The sequence below is a fragment of the Alosa alosa genome, chromosome 13, assembly GCF_017589495.1.
Source record: "Alosa alosa isolate M-15738 ecotype Scorff River chromosome 13, AALO_Geno_1.1, whole genome shotgun sequence".
Classification (NCBI taxonomy): domain Eukaryota; kingdom Metazoa; phylum Chordata; class Actinopteri; order Clupeiformes; family Clupeidae; genus Alosa; species Alosa alosa.
Genome location: NC_063201.1, coordinates 34,472,976 through 34,493,101, shown reverse-complemented (window position 1 = coordinate 34,493,101; position 20,126 = coordinate 34,472,976). Strand labels below are relative to the sequence as shown.

The 20,126-nt window shown below is 42.6% G+C and overlaps 1 protein-coding gene across 1 annotated transcript in view; it reads right to left on the bottom strand.

Annotated features, from left to right (window-relative positions):
- agmo (alkylglycerol monooxygenase) overlaps positions 1 to 20,126 on the bottom strand; it is a 262,745-nt gene that overhangs the window by 74,365 nt on the left and 168,254 nt on the right. The window contains exons 7-8 of the mRNA XM_048260252.1: positions 10,037 to 10,102; positions 9,687 to 9,766 (exon numbers count right to left, since the gene is read on the bottom strand). Coding sequence (XP_048116209.1) covers positions 9,687 to 9,766; positions 10,037 to 10,102 — 146 coding nt within the window. The remainder of the gene's footprint in view (positions 1 to 9,686; positions 9,767 to 10,036; positions 10,103 to 20,126) is intronic.

Genomic DNA, 20,126 nt, shown 5'->3' with positions numbered 1-20,126 from the left:
ATTAGCAAAATTAGCATAATCACCTATATTGATCATATTATAAGAGCTGCTTGGCCAAAATAGACCATGTTAGTATGTTTTTAGGGGTTACTGGAGATGCTGAGTCCATATCTGACATTTTCAGGATTCAAAATCACTATTTAAACTTGGTTTGGTCACGTTTTTACTCTCATTAAGCTGATTTTGCTGAGTTTTTGGGGGCGATTTAGATGGATTTTTGGAGGATAAAAATGTTCAGTGTTTAGGAATAATTTGGATCCTCAAGTTATTTCTGAATTCCACAATCATTTTGGAAATAGCTATTCACTGGCCCTCTGCTGTGACTCACAATTGAGTAACAAAGGGAAAAACTAGCCTCTACTACTCCTCACTGTCCTCATCCGTTGTCCTGTCGCCATCTTCTCCAGACTCTTCATCCCTGTCCTTCTGCTGTTTTTGCTGTGTAAATATATTGCCACATGTAACATCACTGCCTTTGCAGAAACAATAATTAGTACAGGCCAGGCCTGCAGCTGCACAGCTGCACTTTCCAGATACATGTATACACAGTTTTATAACATCTAACAAATCAGGAGGAGCAACAGGACTTGAATCGAGGGTGGGCAAGTTCCTCTCCTTTCTTCATACCTGTCTTCTAACTCCCTCAAACGCTGTTATATCCACAGCCGGTGGATCAGGGCGGTCTGCTGCTTTCCAAAGCAGCACCTGTAGATGGGCACGCTTTTCCATGGAGGAGCAAGTTGCGTTCTGTAGGAGACAGTGTCTTCAGTGCTGGAGGAGCCGGGAGTGGGGAGATCTCACGCCAGGGATGAATTACTGCACGGGCCTACCGGCCCCGCCCAGGGGCCCAAGGGGTCAGGGGGCCCTGAAGCCCAAGCCTTTGCGTGAAATCATTGTCTCAATATCAACACATCAGGATGTAGGCTATGAATCTGATTGAATTTAGTATTGGCCATTCCCAAAATGCACCAGAATACAGGAAATCACATCAAACAAATTAAAACATTTCTGAGGAAGGACCTCCAAACCCCCCTTCCACATATGCGACAATTAATGGGGGGCCCTTAATACATCTGGGCCCAGGGGCCCGAAAGTTCATAATCCGTCCATGCTCACCGCTAGGTGGAGGCCCAAGCAAAAGGATCTGAAGAGAAGTAAGGGGTACTAAAAAGCTCACAGAGGCCTTCAGTAGAAGCCGCAGGAGGAGACCAGCCGTCGACTGAGCCTAGCTACGGGAGAAATGCTTGCCTAAAGAGGGTTTTGATGCAGTGGCCACGGCGGAGAAGGACTTCATGCGACTGGGAGAGAGGTCTGAGGAAGCGGCCTTGGAAAATAAGGTAGTGACGCTGGCTTGGGCGCTGACTTCACCGAGACAAGACCTTGAGCCCCTGCCCCCGCTGGACAGCTTTAGGCTGGAGTTGCCGGTGGCCCTGGCTGCGGAGCAGAGCAAAGGTGGAGCGGCAAGGAGTGGTGCCTTGAGGATGGATGGTTGGCGGAGCCTGTTCGAGTCGGCCTGTTCGCCGGTGCTCTTTAGAAAAATAAGGGGGGAAAAAGTTTGTTGTGTGAAATCCGATGGCACGAGCCAGAGAGAAGTTCTAGGCCTTGGAGCGATCGTGGCGGTGTGGAGTGGCCGGAACAGCGGCAACGTCGGGGGGACGCCAACGTCGGTAGCTGTAGCTGTGCGCAGCGTGGTCCGGCTGCGATGGAACTGGAGTCTGCTACCCCGACTGGCGAGACGACGGAGTGGAGCATCAGAGGTGCAGTGCCAGTTACGGTGCTCAGCGCTGGGGAGTCTGTGGCAGTGGAGGCTAGGCCCCACCAGGTGTTGGAGGAACGTTGCGGTGGTGCACACTGCGAAAGTGCGACCTGAGGGCGTTCTCTGAAGGGAGCTGGGGATGTGAGGTGACAGACCAGGTGACTGCTAGCACGCCCCGCATTGGGCCGCTGGTGGTTGTGGTTCCCCAGGGTGAGTAGGGCTCTTGCGGTGTGTGCACCCCACCTGCTGTGTGGCAGTGCCAGAGACTAATTGCTGGACTGAATGTGGGAACACCCGCGCCGAGGATAGCAATGGCTTGTTGGGGGAGCTGTGCAACACCAGCGTGCTGGACTGTGCTTGAGATTCCCACGATGCTTCGCGCTGGGGATTCTGGGAGAACTGAATGATCATCTCAATACCAATGTTTCCCAAAAGGCTTGTCCCAAGGAGAACAGTATTACCTTAAACACACATGAGGAAACTGAACAGTCCAATCAGTAGACTAGAATAAGCTAGCCAATAGGGGTTTGAATCTCTCATGTAAAAGACGATACGATTTGCATCTAGATACATGGGCACGATTCGATACAAGAAAAGATACATGTTCATAAAAAACGATTTAGTACGATTCGATGCGATTCGATTCGATGCAATTCGGTGCAGTTCGAGAATGAAAAGCATTCTGAAAGATTTTTTATCATTTGCTCAAGGTGCTCATTCATTTTATATTATCAATTATCATGGTCATGGTTGTCAATTGACCGATCCCAAGCCCCACCTCCCATTGTCAGTCCCATAGTTACTGTTGCTAAGTCGGACAAGTTTGCAGGAAAGTGTGCGAGAACGCGTGTTCAACATGGGGACGCAGCACCCCCATTTAGCCGAGTGCAACAGTGTATGCTGGATTTCTGGGCGTCAAGTAATATTGATATATTCAAAAAAACAGAGGCCAGAAAGGCCTTCAGTATGCGAAGGACACATTCACAATGTCCGCTGTTATCAACAAGGTGGAACACCACAAATCGAGGACAAACCAATCCGGTGTTACGGATCTTAATGGGATATGCATGTTAACTGGGGATAAACAATTAACACGTTATCACAAGCAGGTAGTTTACCTTATTTGCTGCAGATGTGACTCTGATTCAATAAACAGGTCTGTGCAAACATATGGTGTTGGCGTGCCATAAACGAAATCTAACCATATTTTCGAGGATTAATTGAAGACGGGACCAAGTGCTGCAGATCCAAGTTCCCACGCAACTTGGGAGAGTGGCTAGCCTATAGGCAGCTCATGTTGGGAGGTGGAGAGATAGCTTAAACCCGGTAGGCCGATAGCCTACTTATTATTTTGAATGGCTGCTTTAGAAGGAAGAGTTCAAATAAACATGATACAAGTGTATTGAAAAGAAACCACTAGATCTATCGAGTTTAAACCCCGCATGCGACATATCTGCATGGCAGGCAGGCGCTATCAAGAGTAATTGCAGGCGTGATTTGTCTTGCATAAGACTTCATCAGTGCCCGCTTAGGCTAAATGAGGGCAATGTAGTAGGCCTTTGGCGATTTCGAGACTGCATAGCCTATACAGCAAAGCATAGTTTTGAATCGGCACATGATTTGATCTTTAGAAGACTATTGGCTATCTCTCGTTCATCCATCAATAATGCATCGCAGTAGGATATTGCGTTTGTTGAAAAAATGATCGTTAGCTTATTTCTTTGAACAGTCTTCTATCCCAAGTTAAACATGGCAAGGTAGCCTGTGCCTAAACGCTGAAAGTATTCTTGTTGTGTGTAAGGCGATTATGCGAGTATGAGTATGAGTGTGCGAGTTCAGTTCCTGCAAGGTATAATTTTTTGCGTAGGCTTATATTGTCGTTTTAACAGTGGAAACCAGGTTTAGTTATGTTTTTGTGTGTAGTTATGAACACAAATAAAGGGAACATTTTCGTACACACTCAGATTTCTTTACTGAAAAGTAGCAGCCTATCCAAATTTATGCAAAGTTAGGCTTGTGTGTGGTAGCGTTTCACACGGTCAGGGTATCGGATGTCACTTCTACAAGTACCCCAGGCATATATTTGAACCTTTTTGAGCTCTTTAGTTATTTAGTTACTTAGTCTACTTGCAAAAGAAGCATTATAGCATTCGCATAACCGGCGTATTGTCATACAGAATGGACACTAGAAAATTCAAAATTGACCGAGGTTGACCGAGGTCCTCCGAAGTCCTCATTGTGACATAGTAAAAAGGGGCGGGGCTTGGGATCAGTCAATTAGGCAAAAAAAATGTGTGAATATGATTATCTAAACTGAGGTTTGTATCATATACTGTATTGAAAATGAAAAAAGAATAGTCTACATTTCAGTCAAACACAGCAGCCAAATACAACATAAAAATACATTTTTAGAGACTTTATAGATTTTATAGAGTTATATCTGATTGCTATCAAGGAGCTGTAGCCTATTGTTGAGGTAAGACAATACCGAAATAAAATAAAACAGTGCTTAAGACACTCTTGGCCTTTTCTCATATAGCCTACAAGAATAAAATAGGCCTACATGTCAATGAACTCTCTGGGCTTATTTTGTTCCAACGGTAGACCTAATATGCAGAAACCTATAATGGCACAAGTCTGAGTGAATATGAACAAAATAATAATAATTTGTGTTCGTTTTAGCAGCAAGGGCCAAATGATTCTTTAACATTAAGGAAATCCCTTCATCAAACGTAAGGCTACTCTACAGACTATCATTGCTTTTTAGGAATGCTATAGTAAGTGTTTAATTTCGCGCTGGACTGGAAAAACAAAAGAGTAAAAATTGTCAAGCAAACGACCGAGTGCGAGTTGTCACGTGCTTAAGTTGCAGTAGATGTATGGGTAATGAGGTCCTTTGACAACTTTGGGCAATGAATGTAGCCAAAAACGAACTGCATTACCCACAAATCCGTTGCCGCGTGTAGCTTCAAAACAGGAAGTGGGATGGACGCGCTGCTTGCAACGTAAATGAGGGTCTGAGCGAGCAGAAAAGGTTGTGAACCGATTCGTAACAAGTAAATCGATATAGCGACCAGTTCATTTCAGTTTTATTCCAATACGGGGCTTCACGTATCGATGTAGCCGTATCTTACACGTTAAAAACGGATACCGTTACGTATCGTTTAATCTTTACACCCCTACTAGCCAACTATGCTACTTTGTTTACAATATTTCCAGGCTTCAACCAGACAGCTGAATGTGGTAGAGTTGTAATAGAAATAGTAGGCCTAAGCTATAGGCTAATCTGCATAAAGTGTGCTGTCATAAATATCAGACATTCAGAACCCCCCCCCCCTCCAAAAAAAGAAAAATCGAGGTTTGTATTAAGCCGTGGGTCAAAATTCATGATACGAATCGAATTGTTAGGTTGGTGTATCGTTACAGCCCTACTGTATATCGCTACAGCCTTATCCTCCAAAAATCTGTCTAAATTGTACCAAAAAACTCTTAATGAGAGTAAAATGTGACCAAACCAAGTTTAAATAGTGATTTTGAATCTTGAAAATGTCAGATATGGACTCAGCATCTCCAGTAACCCCTACAAACATACTAACATTGTCCATTTTGGCCAAGCAGCTCTTATAATATTATCAATATAGGCTATTATGCTAATTTATGCTAATTAGCTCAATTAGACAAATTGCCCAACATATGCAAATTAGCATCCGGCAGTTTCTGCATGCTGGGAACCCATACTATATATTTCCATCATAAAACTTTGGTGTACTCAACATTTCCGGGTCCACAATGGGGCTCTATGGGCTGTCCACCGGACTAATATGGTAACGAGTTGTGCGCCTGGAAAGACGATAGAAGATGCTTTCTGAATAGCACAGCGAAGACGGCTCTGGTCATCCCATACCCTCCCCCCACTTCCTAGCCTACCATTATGAAAGCCTGCGGGGAACAGCCTAAACGACTTGTTGCCGTTTTGGGACATTAAGCTTTTTCACATTAAGTCCCCCTCCCCCACCCCCTTCTTTCACAAGCAGTAGGGGAGCGCGGGGCACAAAGTAACACTTTTTGGCTTTGGCTAAATATTTCTAAAATCATTTGAGTTTCACTAGTCACATGTTTTAACAAGCAACATTATTGAACTAATAACAGACGTGTTTTAAAATTTACTTTATTTTCCATACGGAGAAATAACATATGCAGAGTCTACCCAAGGTCAATCTTGCAAAAAAAAAACCCTCAAACCTGAAAACACGAGGCAAAAGTGCAAAACATCACAAAACTAACACGCGCATATTTTTGTATTGCAGTCATTGTAGCCTACAGTTGTAACAGTGCGTTACAGCTAACCCCGCTGGGTCACGTTTCTTTTAAGATAAGATAGCTCCTGATGTGTTGACTACATGTTTCAAAACGGTGTTCATTTTTAGCCTACAAGACGATTATTAGTCAGTGAGCTGCACCCACAACTCAGTAATCGAAAGACAAGTAGCCTACCACCTATTTACTTTGATGCCTTCAAAAGACATTTTGCTGTAGGATCTATGTGAAAACACGTCCATACTGACTGAAAATTTGTGGAACACCCTCTCATAGTAATGTGGTTAACTGACCAATATGTCCCGATAGACCATATGCAACTAGGAAAAAAGTCCATGTTACATTTAACCCTGCGTTACTTTGTGCCCCGCGCTCCCCTGCAGCTTTCTGAAGCGGTGTTTCTGAAGCTAATGTAGGCCTAACAACAAATACCACCTTGACGTGTAAAAGCTTATGCTTATAGCTTTAGTTTATGTCCCAAAACGACAACAAGTCGTTTTACTCCCCGTATGCGCTCATTATAAAGAACGTTTAACGTGTCCCAAAAACAGCTATCAATTAATCACCAAACGTCTTATAAACAAGTCTTGCCAGGAGCAACACCTTGCAAAGAGTAATAACAATAGGCCTAGGCCTTTATATGGCTCTGCTCCTGCCTAGATTCGAACTTAGAACTGCCTGAAAGTTGCAGATCTGTTCTGGAATTACGTGTATTAACCCACTCGACCGTCAGACACTATCTGCTTCGAGTAGGCCTATTGGGTAGGACTGTAGCCTACACTGGTTGCAGTGGCACAGTATTGAGTGACCGAATTCGTTTTCCTTTGTCATATGAATGCTGTCATTTTGTTAACATTACTGTTAAGGAGATGCTGTAGGCAAAGGCTATATTTCAACTGCCGACAAAGTAGCCTACTGCCAGCTGACGAAGCTCTCATTTTAAAACATCAGCCTACTGAGAGACAGGCACTGTACAATCAAGAAATCTTGCCACTGAATCCAAAACTATGTTTAACATTATGTACAAAGCTTATAGGCTACAGTGGACTAGCATGTTGCAGGGGCTGTGAAAAAGAACAGAGAAACACACTGAAAACTCAGCCAATCACAGCCCTTGCTGTCGAACGCTCCGTCCGGTTCGAGCGCGGAACGCCACACTGTACCATAACCATAAACGAACAAAGCAGCGGGGGCATGATAACTTGAGGCAAAGTGTCGATTTCTTTGCCTAACTGAATTGTTAAACATGTAATTTTCTGGAGTTGTAAAGACGAAGGTCTCCACTTGTCTGACAATATCCATATTATCTGTCTCCTATTGATATGTTGTCAAATGCGGCCATTGGGATGTTAGTTGTCACTACCTTGCCATAATGAAATGGTGGCCAAATCTAACAGCGCTCATAACTCATCTCCTATGTTAAACCATCAAAACCATACTTGCCAAAAGTGCCAAAAAGTCATTGTTTTAAAATCATCAGCGTATAATCATCAGGACGCAAAGCTTATTCCTATCGTAGGCTCAAGTTTTTCGCCATAGACAAACAAAGACTATGCATTCACTAGTGTAGTATTGTGTTATATGCACTTGCGAGTACAGACACTAGAGGATGCTAGTACAAGCGGGAGTGTTGTGTTGAATATACTGTACGATGTAAAGAAGGAAGAGTCTCTGTTCCTATTAGTCCGGCAGCTCAGATCCTTTTGATCAAACAAAAAGAGTACCATCATTTGAGCACAGTGGCATCCAGGGGATGACCTCTCATATACAGATACGGATGTCTGCCGGAGCCCCACTGCTGCGTTTGGCTCCTGAGGGCCTCAAAGAGAGCTGAAAAAAAGTGTTCGATCAAACATTCAAACTCAGACTGTGAGTTAGCCATCCTCACTGACCTTTATGCAGTATCTGAGGGAGACTTCCAATCAGAATGCCGTGCATGCCCAGTGCAAACAAAGCTACATGCGCAGATACAGAAAGGCTGGCCCTCACATAAAGCAACACTGGAACCTGAATTAAAGCCATTCTATTCAATTCGCCATGCACTTGTAGTCATGAATGAATGTATTGTCAGAGGTACTCAGCGATTGCTGGTGCCTGAGTCACTGCAGAATAGACTCATTGATATTGCTCATGAAACACACCAAGGCATTGTGCACACTAAACAGCGCCTTAGGGAACTGGATTGGTGATCCAAAATGGACTGTCATATACAGACGATGATTAGGAACTGTACTACATGCAGACAGAAACTCCACTGTCACCCATGACGACCCACTTCAACCTGGTCCCTTTCCAGCTGCTGCTTGGAAAAAGTATTTGTGGACATCATGGGCCCATTTGAGATATCACCTCCTGACTGTAGATTTGCCATCAAAATGGTTGACTACTACAGTAAGTGGCCGGAAGTGGCCTTTGCTCCCTGGGCTGACGACAGTTTTTTCACGAGAAGGGAATCTAAAGGACTTGATAAGTGATAATGGTCCTCAATTCCTTGCTGCCGAGTTCTCTGACTTTCTCAAAAAGAGGGGAATTCAACACATGAGATTTTCAGTTTGTTACCCAAGAGCTAATGGGGAAGTTGAAAGATTTAACAGATGTGTGAAAGACTGCCTGCAGACTGCTTCAATTCAAGGAGAACCATGGAAGCCATTCATCTGATGGACTACAGGGCAACCCCACATTCTACCACTGGAGAATCCACTTCAGAACTGCTCTATGGTCGACGAATGAGAACAAAGCTTCAGGTGATAGACATGCCTGTGATTGATGAACAACGAAAGATAAAAGAATACACTGATGTCAAGAGACATGCCACGACAAGTCCACAAGTCCACCGACTTACATCCTGGTGACAAGGTATGTGTTAGGAAGCCATGGAGAGTAAATAAAGGAGAATTGAAATTCTCTAAATCAAGGACTGTCGTGACAAAGAGACTGATCAACTACTTGACACTGAGTCTGATAGCCAGCCCAGGCCTGCCAGGATCAGAAATCCACCAGCTGGAACAAGGACTTTGTCATGGAGAGATTAACTGTTTTGACTAATGTGAATGTGTTTAACCCTTTGCAGACTGCGCTGAACATTCCATTTTTTCATACTCGATGGACTTATGCCACAAAAAGGCTTATTGTATGATTATGCTACACGACAGATATACAATTTACCCTCCATTATAATCAGGAGAAATAGCCCCTTTTAAATGGTATTAAATATAAGTAATACGTTTGAGGAGAACACATATATGTTTTAAATATCTTCAAAATTCAACCCCAAAAATATCAGTTTGTCAAGATTAATCTCATTTTTGAGCAACGTGCCAAGGGGTGTGACAATTAACGACCTAAGGAGGGGTCTGGCGCATTATCTAAAAATTGCTATTGTACACTACCTAACAAGTTGTTTATGTTATGTTATTTTTAGGACCATGCTAGCAATACAGTAAGTATGTTACTTTAGCATGTCATCCTTTGTATTACTGTTTTATCGTCTTTAATCCAGAAATAAATCAATCAATCAATCAATCAATCCCGTTCATTTTGCTCAGTGTTAGGAATGAAACCGCTAAGGGGACAACACAAGTACTGGCTCTACTTTTAACCAACACATACTTACTTGGACTGACAGGATATCAAATGAACGTACAGGATATACAAGTCCATAGACAACTGGGTCATTCTCTTGAGCAAATGTTCCTAATAAAATTGAGTAGAGCTAATAAGATGTTACCTGTGAATGATACATTGAATACATGCATACTGACACATACACACACATCTATATCTATATCAGCAGAATCATTGGGTGTACATCAAGTACATTTAAGTAAATTATTCTTGAAAATGTGTAAGAATCCAGCATTGTGTTGTAATTACAGCCAGAAAGGCCTAAATGAGGTTTATCAGACAATTTATCTGATGAGAGAAAGTTTGGCATGAATGTAGGAAATATAAACGTGTATTTACCAAACATCCTGTCCCAAATGATAAGGACTCCACCGTAATTTTTGTCAATACAATATGGGTTTCGTCCTGCAAATGTTTTGAAAATAAAAATGGGAAATCAAAAATAAGAGTGACAAGCAGTACATTCATTTAACAGTACATTTGTTAACCCTTCACTTTACAGTATTACAGTATTAAGTATTTATTGTGACTGGTGCTGCAGCACATGCACAGCAGTCATTTAAGTTTAACCTGTTTTTTTCCCCCCGGGTCAAATCTCTGTCGTTGAATAGAAACTGTGAGGGATGATGTGGATGCCACATTTCATGAGTTTTCACCCATGGGACCATTCATTTCAGCCTACCTGGCAAGGGCATGACCCCCCACACCACCATAATATAAAATCAAGACACCTGCAAGTTGATCTGATGAAACCTCTAGGAATGGTAGAGATAAGACCAGGGAAATAGCCAATCTGTCTTGCCAGATGGTGTCGCTATGCCAGACATGCATTTTGGATATGTGAATATCATTATTACTAATTAATTGAATTAATAATAATGAATAAAGTGAACAAATAAACTGTTTCAGCCAAATCAGCCAATACATGGGTGGTTGACGTGACGCTCAATTTTTGTGTTCCCAGTGACAAATATAACTAAAATTTGATAATATTTCATTAAAATTCATTTTTTAATATGCAGTTCGTTCTTCTACATCTAATCCATCTGCAAACAATGAGTATCGTTCTTCAACTTTGCAAATATTCTGTTTTGAACATGGCATTTGTCCACCGGTGCAACTGTCCTTGGTAGTATTACTTATCTTAAAACGATTGTAATTTAATGAAAAATTAATCTAAATACATTAAAATACTTGAATGCATGTCATACAAGTGTTTACTTAATGAATCTAGAGGTTATAAGTGTTAAGGTTCCTATGTAGAGTTATTATGACACATTACATTTTGTCCGCAAAACTGGTGTCCTTCTGGAGCAAGGCCATTATGTGGATATAAAACAGACATTAATGTGACCACCCCATTACTGAGAGGGGTCCTTCCAGAATTAGGAAGGACAGAAGACATCACTGGAGCAGATGAACTGCACACAAGGTCAATTCTGTCTCAAATATTTTCATAATATTACTACTTCCGTGCAGTGTTGGAACTGGTCGTCTTAAGGTAGTCCTTTGGTACAACGCAATTTAAGTATTGATCTGAATATTTTTATCAATTTACATTGATTGATCATTGAAAATAATGTAAACCTTAACACTGTTACTCAGGATGAAGAATGTCTCTCATATAGCTAGGCCGCAAACTAGCATTGATTTCGAAAATGTCCACTGGTGCAACGCACTGTCCTATAGTACAACATGAAGTCAGTTTAATTTATTTTTTTCCTTTACTCCTATCATAATGAACCTTACCATAGTGAAAGCAAACATGTAAACAAACATTTTTTGTATTACAAGTTTTATTGAAAAATTAGTTAAAATATGCAAAAGAGATATAATCCGAATCTAAAAAATGAATGGAGGTTAATGGACAGCCGCATTTGGATGGCCGTCAACTAAAACCTTCCTTCCCTGTTTTGTTAAAGCTAGTTAAATTTCCATGTTGAAAGTGAGAGACTGAAATGACCACCAAGGAAAGGTCCAGGAAGTTTAGGGAGAGGCTGATAACATACTTGTCCCCTCTCAGTACGGCTTTAAAAAACAAAGCACTACCTGCATGACTACATCATGCATCATCAAACATCAGTCATGCCATAGACAACAACAAACAGGCTATTGGGATATTTCTGGATCTATCGAAAGTATTCAATACCATTGATTCCAATGTTTTACTTATCAAACTGCAGCATTATGGGATCAGAGGCACAGCATGGAGATGATTCAAAACTACCTTCAGAATAGAGAGCAGTTTGTACTTATAAATGACCATAAATCAGTTCAGAAAACTATTACTCTTGGTGTCCCCCAGGGATCCATACTCGGGCCTCTTATGTCCACCCTATATCAATGACCTAGATGTCTCTGATGCCTTTCATAAAGTGTTATTTGCAGATGATACCAACCTGATCCTGTCTCACAAAAATCTTCTTGTCTTGCAGGAAACTGCAAACAAGGGGTTGTTGAAAGTGGACACTTGGTTTAAGTGCAACACATTATCACTAAATATCAATAAAACAAACTATATTATATTTCGCTCCACAAAAAATACAAATAATGTGGAAAATACCTGTCTCTCTATTAATGGCCAAGCCACTCTTGAATTTCCCCTGGGGATCAATAAAGTATCCATCTATCTATCTATCTATCTATCTATCTATTGAAAGAGTAAAATGGGTCCCCGCTATAAGCATTTCTTGCTTCTTAGGGATCGCCCTTTCATGCTGCTTTTTGTGGTCTTGTATTGTCTTGCACTTTAGCATGAATAAATAAATAAAAAGTGACACACACACACACACTCAGCCCCACACACATACATACTCTATCTGCTGTCTTTAACCCACCACCACACACTCCCACACACCCCACCTGTTTTAACTCCACTACCACTACCACTCACACACACATAAACACCCACACTCTCCTCCCTCTTTCTAACACAAACACACACACACACATCCTCCATCACACACAGACACACTCTCCTCCCTCTTTTAACACAAAGACTCACACACATTCTCCCTCACATACACACACATACACTATCGTCCCTCTCTTTAACACACTAACACCACTCACTCTACTACACACACACACACACACACACACACACACACAAGCACACACACACTGCTCCCTCTCTTACACACACACTCTCTCCTCCCTCACACACAAACACACTATGCTGATGGGTTGTTCAATGAATTTGACCCAGTTATTTTATAGATGAATTCCAATCATGATTATGTGAAAGTATGGCTATCAGAAAAAAATATTTTACCTGTGTTGTACTAAAAATTTGACTGAATTTAAAATAATAATGGGCATACTAGTACTCTGTTGTCCTATGGTGCAACGGCATGTCCTGTGGTACAACAAATTGAATTGTGAGTGGAAAAGGTATTTTAATGAAAAATGTATGTAAAAAGTGTTGGATAGTATAATAATGCTATCATTACTATGCAGCTATAAGGATGAAATGAAGATTCCTTGGGTTTTATACTAAATATAATGAATGTAACCCAGACATTTGGGTGAAGTCTCTATACACTAGAGCTATCACATAGACCGAGGGCGAAGTGTCTCGCCAAATTTACTACCAAGCACTCTAGACATTTTGCCGAGTCGATTAGTTCCGACACCAGTGTAAAAGCGTTAAGGTGGGATGGGGGAATCTGGGTGGGCGTTTTGATGACACTTCATATGTCCAACCCACCACAGGAGATTTAACATCTGACTGATCAAAAGCAGCAATAGCAGACTGTAAGATATTCCAGTCAACGTACACGCTTAAACTTAGAGCCAAAATGCAATGTTTATTGTACTGTGCATGCGTACATACAGCACTATGGGTAATGCATTAGGACAGAACATACTGTAGCAAATCAAACTCAATACATTACATCTCCCTTCTTACAAAGAAAAGCATGTACATAAAACATAACTCAGAAATACTGTTGTATCATTAATTATTCTGATTTCATGTCAAATGAACCTTGACATCCATTTTTCTTTTTAGTTCACTGACTTAAGTAAACAGTAACAAAACATTCAATGCTTCAATACTTAAAACTTTAACTTTTGTTCACACTAACTTGGAAAGAGGTTACTAGCACTTCACTTCCATAGGTGTCTTTACCACACCTTGTCCCTCACTAACTTGTAATAACTCATAAAGTCAGTCTGTTGGGTGGCTTGACAGCTCTGCCCCGCCTAGTGATGTACAGTTCACCTGGCCGTGCCTGAGCATGGCTCAAGGGTTCTCTGGGAGGCGAGTGAGGCTGTTCAGCTGGAGTGGGGGATAGCTGTTCTTTTCCAACTGTCTGTCTGCTCTGGTGGTTCGGTCCAGACCTCCTCATGTATCCAGTGGCGTGGACGGTTTGCGGCTGGAGTGCTTGTGCGAAGATGTTGACTGTTGCGACGGTACTCCTTGTTTTCACTGTCCACAACATAGGATCGTGGGGCACTGTGCTGTCTGACCACAACTGCCGGTGACCATGTGTGGCTACCAGAATAAGGTTGCATTCTTACCTCATCTCCAGGCTTGAGAGCAACTCGATGTTTGCCTGCTCTGTTGCGGTCATGGTAGTACTTTTGAATGTCCTTAGCTCACGTGCCGTAGGCAGCTTGTTGCGTGGCCTCCTTCCCATGAGCAGTTCAGCTGGTGAAAGGCCTACTGACTCAAGGGGAGTAGACCTGTAATCCAGTAGTGGAAGATGCTTGTCTGGTGCCTTGTGCCAGAGCCTCTTCACTGTTTGCAAGGCACGCTCCGCTTCACCGTTTGAGTGTGGTGTGTGTTGGGAAGACGTGACGTGTAGGATGCTGTAACTCATGCAAAAGTGTTTAAACTCCTCTGTACTACGGGCCATTGTCGGTCCTCAATTTAGCTGGGATGCCGTGCCTGCCGAACTGCGCTTTCATTGTCTCTATGACAGTGCAACTGTGTGTGTCTCTCAGAACATCCACTTCAATAAACTCCACGAGCAGTATGTACTGTTTTCCTTCCAATTCAAAGAGGTCTGATGCTACTTCCTCAAAGGGAAGTTCAGGTGTTTCTGTTGGTTTGAGTGGTTGTTTAGGCAGTTTATTCTGAAAATCTGCACACAAACTGCAGTTTTTAACTACTTCTTCAATTTGAGCACTCATACCTGGCCAGTAGAGGGCCTCACATGCTCGCTGTTTGCTCTTTACTATCCCCAGGTGTGATTGGTGTATGAGCTTCAGCATGTGCTCACGCATGGTGGGGGGCACTACTATCCGCAGTCCTTTAAAGAGGAGTCCATCGGACAGTGCAAGCTGACTTCTTGAGTCCCAATATGGCTGTACCTGAACGGGCACCTCACGTCTGTGCTCTGGCCATCCACGCTGGATAACCTGTTGGAGAAAGCTGAGCTCTTCTTTTGTGCGTTCTTTTAGTTCTGCATACTTCTGATCACTGACGGAGACAAAGTTCAACATAGAGATACACTCAAGGCCATCCATCTCTGGTGTGCTCTCGGATAGCTGTGCTCTGGACAGTGTCGGGGAGCTCCATGTCTTTTCCTCTTCTGTACTTTACAGTGAGATCGTACCACTGCAAGCGAAGACGCATTCTCTGTGAATGCGTCTTCGCGGTGTAGACAACCGAGATTTCTTGAAGATGTCTTTGAGAGGTTTGTGATCGTTGTATATTGTGATATGTGTTCCAAATATGTAATTGTGAAACTTGGTGCAGGCATGAACAATTGAGAGTGTCTCTTTCTCAATTTGCGCATAGCGCGTCTCTGCGCCAGTAAGTGATCTTAAGGAGAAAGCAATGGGCTGGTCATCTTGCAGCAGGTAGTCCGCTGCTGCTGGCATCACATAATATTACTACCGGCTTTGCAGGATCAAAATACTTTAACACTGGGGATGTGTGCACAGCTCTTTTAGTTTTTCAAAGGCCTGTTGCTGCGTTGGCTGCCATGCGAACTTCACTTCTCTCTTGAGCAGCTGCCGCAGCGGCGCGTCTACTTCACTGAGGTTGGGGATGAACTTTGTGTCATGTCTTGTGTCATGTTCTTGTACTGTGGGGGCAGCGATAAGGATGTCGTCCATCACGCTTACAGCTCCAGTGATGCCCTCGATCATCTGGTCCATGATGCGATGGCAGATTTCGGGGGCACATTTAATGCCGAAAGGGAGTCTAAGCCATCTAAACCGACCTATTGGTGTATTGAAGGTTGTGAGGAAGGACGATGGCTCATCCAACTCTATCTGTAGAAATCCTGCATCCATTTTGCATCTAGGACGGAGAAGACACCTGGCACCTGGGATCATTGAGACGACCTCCTCTACTGTTCGCATGGGATGATGTTCTCTCTTTATGACTTTGTTCAGGTCGCTCAGGTCTATACAAATTCTCACTTTGCCATTTTTTACTGCAGCGACCATGGAACTCACCCACTCAGAAAGCTGCTCAACTTTGGCAACAGGCCCAGGGTGGGTAATCGGGAGAATTCCCGGTGGGCCGCTTCACTTTTCGGCCAGTCGAGGAAAAAAAATATTGACATCTGTCACGTTAGTCTAACTTCTCTTAAAGTAGGCTACACGTTCCGCATTCTGTGCATGGCACCGTTGCCTCTGCATGGGTTGTAGCCTACCGTGTGATGGAGTTCTCCCCTCCCAAAAAGAGTTGGTTGGGTCCATATAGCCGGGCCGGCCCTACAGTAGCCATAAGCGTCAGGAAGGATGGATGGTAGAAAGAGGCCAGGAGGGACTGAAACGGCCAGGTAGATGCTGCTAAATGTGCCAAGCTTCTGGATTAGGCCTACAGACAAAAGTGGCAACTGGTAAAGAGAGATAGCCTATAGGCAATGATTATTAGCAGTTATTGGGCTAATATTGGACGTTTGTAGCGTTGTCAAGCTATTTGCAAGCAACATATTACATTTCTTAAAATATTAGCCTTTTGTATCCGATTCATAGACTTTGCAGTATGCAAATATTAATAACAAAACTGAAGTTTGATCTGTGTAGGCCTATGCGGTAAAAATTGTAGCCTCTGAGCAGCAGATCAACCAGTCGACCACTGAAAATGATGAGCCTGAAATTAGTGATGAGGAGGCCATGACTACAGGGACAAGTAGAGAGGATAAATTAAAGTTATTTAATGTAAGAAAGAGCAAAATATTTATGCTACATGATGAACCTATGTGCCTTGTTTGCTTAGAAGAGGGTGTAGTAAAGGAGTAGGCTAAATCACCAAACAACAATATAGCCTACCCATGCAAAAATCATGTAGCCTAAAGTTCAATATGCCTCTTTGTGGAAGCGTGGGATAGGCTACATTTCAAAGGCTTTCTTTCTTTCTGTTTTTGTTAACTTGTGGAATAGTGGAATATTTTTTGTTAACTTCTCATCCGTTCGCATGCCACTTGAGAACATGACAGCGTTAGTAGGAATTTATATGCTAACCATATATTGTTGTAGGCACAGGTAAATAGGTTTAAATGCTGGAGAAGGAAATAACAGCAGATTGCACAATCGGAACCGACGATGCATACAGGTGGTTGCGGTATCCAGAACTATGTTGTGTACCTTTATTCTGTAGTCCACCAATGCGTCGGTGTTGGCCAGTGCTTCAGCAGACTCTCCCGGCATTGCCTTTTTTCCCGGCGTTTTTCCGGCAATGCGTCCATTACCTCTACCTCAGCATCCTCACTTTCGAACTTTGAGTTTGCCCAGTCCACAAACTTGTCTGCGGCCTCTTTGACAGCATCAAAATCTCGCACAAAGTTTTGGAATTGCTGGTGTGTTTCCCTAACCATTCGATGGGCACTCAAGAGATCCATGCCGCTGGTTTGGAGGTACTTTGATAAAGGTGCGGTCAGTGCAAAAATGCGCAGGAACAGCTGTGCGGTCAAAACAGTCTCATACTTTAAAAGTGCCTCCATGTAGGTGCGCGCGCTTGTGTTGTGAAGCGTGCGTTGTCCTATATCTGAAACAATGTGTGCACAAGTGCCACATATAAACCACTGTCTGGTTTGTTAAACAATCCAGAAATCTTCGTCAGGGCAGCATCTTTTGAAGACCAGCGCGTCTCGCCTATCAAAGAAATCCTTCTCTGTTTGGGGTCCTGGCTGACACCTTCCCAAGTGGTCATTCGCTGATAAGAGTCACGGAAAAACACTGCGATGTCATAGGTTAAACAGTGATGCTGCAGCTATAACGACACTTGTGGTCTCAGACATAACCAGGTTTAGTACATGGGCGTAGCACCAAACGTGAACCGGGCCTGGAGACTCTTTGGACAGATAACCCCTTGTATGTCCCTTGCATATTAGCGGCTCCATCGGTTGAATTCCCTATGCAATTCTTCATCTCTATGCCGCAAGACTCCAGCGTTTGTTTAAGCAGGTTCAGAAAGTCCTCTCCTGTTGAGGATTGACACTGAACAACTGCGTCGAGCCTCTCGTGGATAGTGTCAGTGGCATAGCGGACAATAACACTGCACTGATCTCTAGCTGTCAAATCCTGTGTTGTATCAATTTGTACGGAATACATTTGGGCTTGGGTGACTTCAGAAGATAGCCTCTCCTTAATAAGCTGCCTTATAGCCTCGATGACAGAATTTACTGTCGTTTTGGACATTAATGTCACAAATGCACCTCTCCCCTGCCCTACTGTGCTCTTCTCAATACATTCCGCGATGTGTTCCTGTAAACAGCTGTCATATTTGCTGAGTAGCAAAAGTATTTCTAGAAAGTTCCCGTGATCAACAGACATATCAGCTAATGACCTTGTTGATTCATTTTTATTGCCGTGATAACTAAGTGCGCATTTTCCAATTAGTTTAACAATGTCAACCACTCGCTCTAAAACTTGACGTCTCTTGCGCACTTGTTCTCGTCATTTGATTGCTACAGATCAGAGATTTAATGTCTGCCTTATTTATCCATGAAAAGTATGCTTTAACACATTCTAGATGGGTTGCAGTTTTTTCGTGTTTATTTAGCCTCTGGTGTATATGTCTCCAGTCATTACAACCATACATAAAAGGATTCTGCTCTGTCTTTTTTGAAACCGCTAGACAGACAGCACAAAAAAGCGAATGCTGATCTGCACTATTAAGGTTTTGCACCTACGTCATAATGTCATGTGACCGTTTGTTTACAACTAGAGTGGTAGGCAAGAATGGTAGGCAAGGCACTGCAGAGAGTGGTAGGCAAGCCTACAACAGTCGGGTTGCATAGGCTACACATAGTTACAAATAGCTTCAAAATTGAAATTTTAATATCAAATATTGACTGGGATGCCGACCACTTGTGTAGGCCCTAACAGTTGGTTTTACAATAAGAAGCAAAAAGGCGACGAACGACCGTTTAGCGTACCTATCCTCATGGTTGTGGAGGATGATTGTTAGCAGCTGTGAAGTCTTTTATTCTCAAGATGGCCTAATGGTGTAGCCTACTGTCTATGAAGACGTAAGCTAAAATACAACTATCTACAGTCATCCAAAAATGAATTGCCAGAGATAGGCAATGAAGGGAAAAAGTGCAGCATTTTAAACATGGCAAGATTATTTTTACCGGAACAGTTTGTTCTAATTTGTCTTGTGAAATTCGTGCTTGTGGACATCAATCACCTATCTTCTGTCCTTCTATTTCAAGTCATCATGAGTGTCATTTGATTATATAATCACAACAAATTCTAATAAATCAAAACAGGATGGCTTATGTGCTATAGCCTAGGCTAACGTTACAGGTCACTTAGGCTAACCCCCCTATGTCAAAATAAACTGATTTGATCCTAATTGTTTAGCAATCACACACAACAACTTAACACAGCAACCTCAAACACCACTGTTGAACCTAGGCTACTGCTTCAGTCATGTAAGAAATAAGCAGTTTATGAATTATCTTTACCCGTTTAATCAAGTACACATGACCAAAATAACAACATATTTAAAGGCTGAGCTTTGAACAGAGAAAAAAAGTTAGGCTACCATTAGGCTACATGCAGGTTCTCCCATAACGTTATCGATACAGATCAATGCACCAAATCAGGGCGATTTTAGCGAAACAACGTTCCTGTGACAGGCATATTGTACAATGGGATAACGTTTCATCATCACCTTTATTGATGCCTGAAATGTTGACATTGCTGAAATACAGAGATGTAGCCTACTGAGAGGCAGCTGCAGACAACGAAGTTCAATGGGTTCAACTTGTCCCTTGCCTACCAGCTGGATCCTGGATGTAAACAAAGCTATAGAACCTAGAATACGTCACATGAAAAACGTTAATAGCTGACCCATTTGCGCTGCTAACTGGTTTGGATGGAATTTGAAAAACATGTCCATTGTAGTGGAGTTTGGCCGACTGAAATAATTGATCTGATCCAATGAAGTAGATACACTTACTGTCCCAGATAGCAAGGTGACATTGATATGATGTTGATTTTCCATCCAAATCAT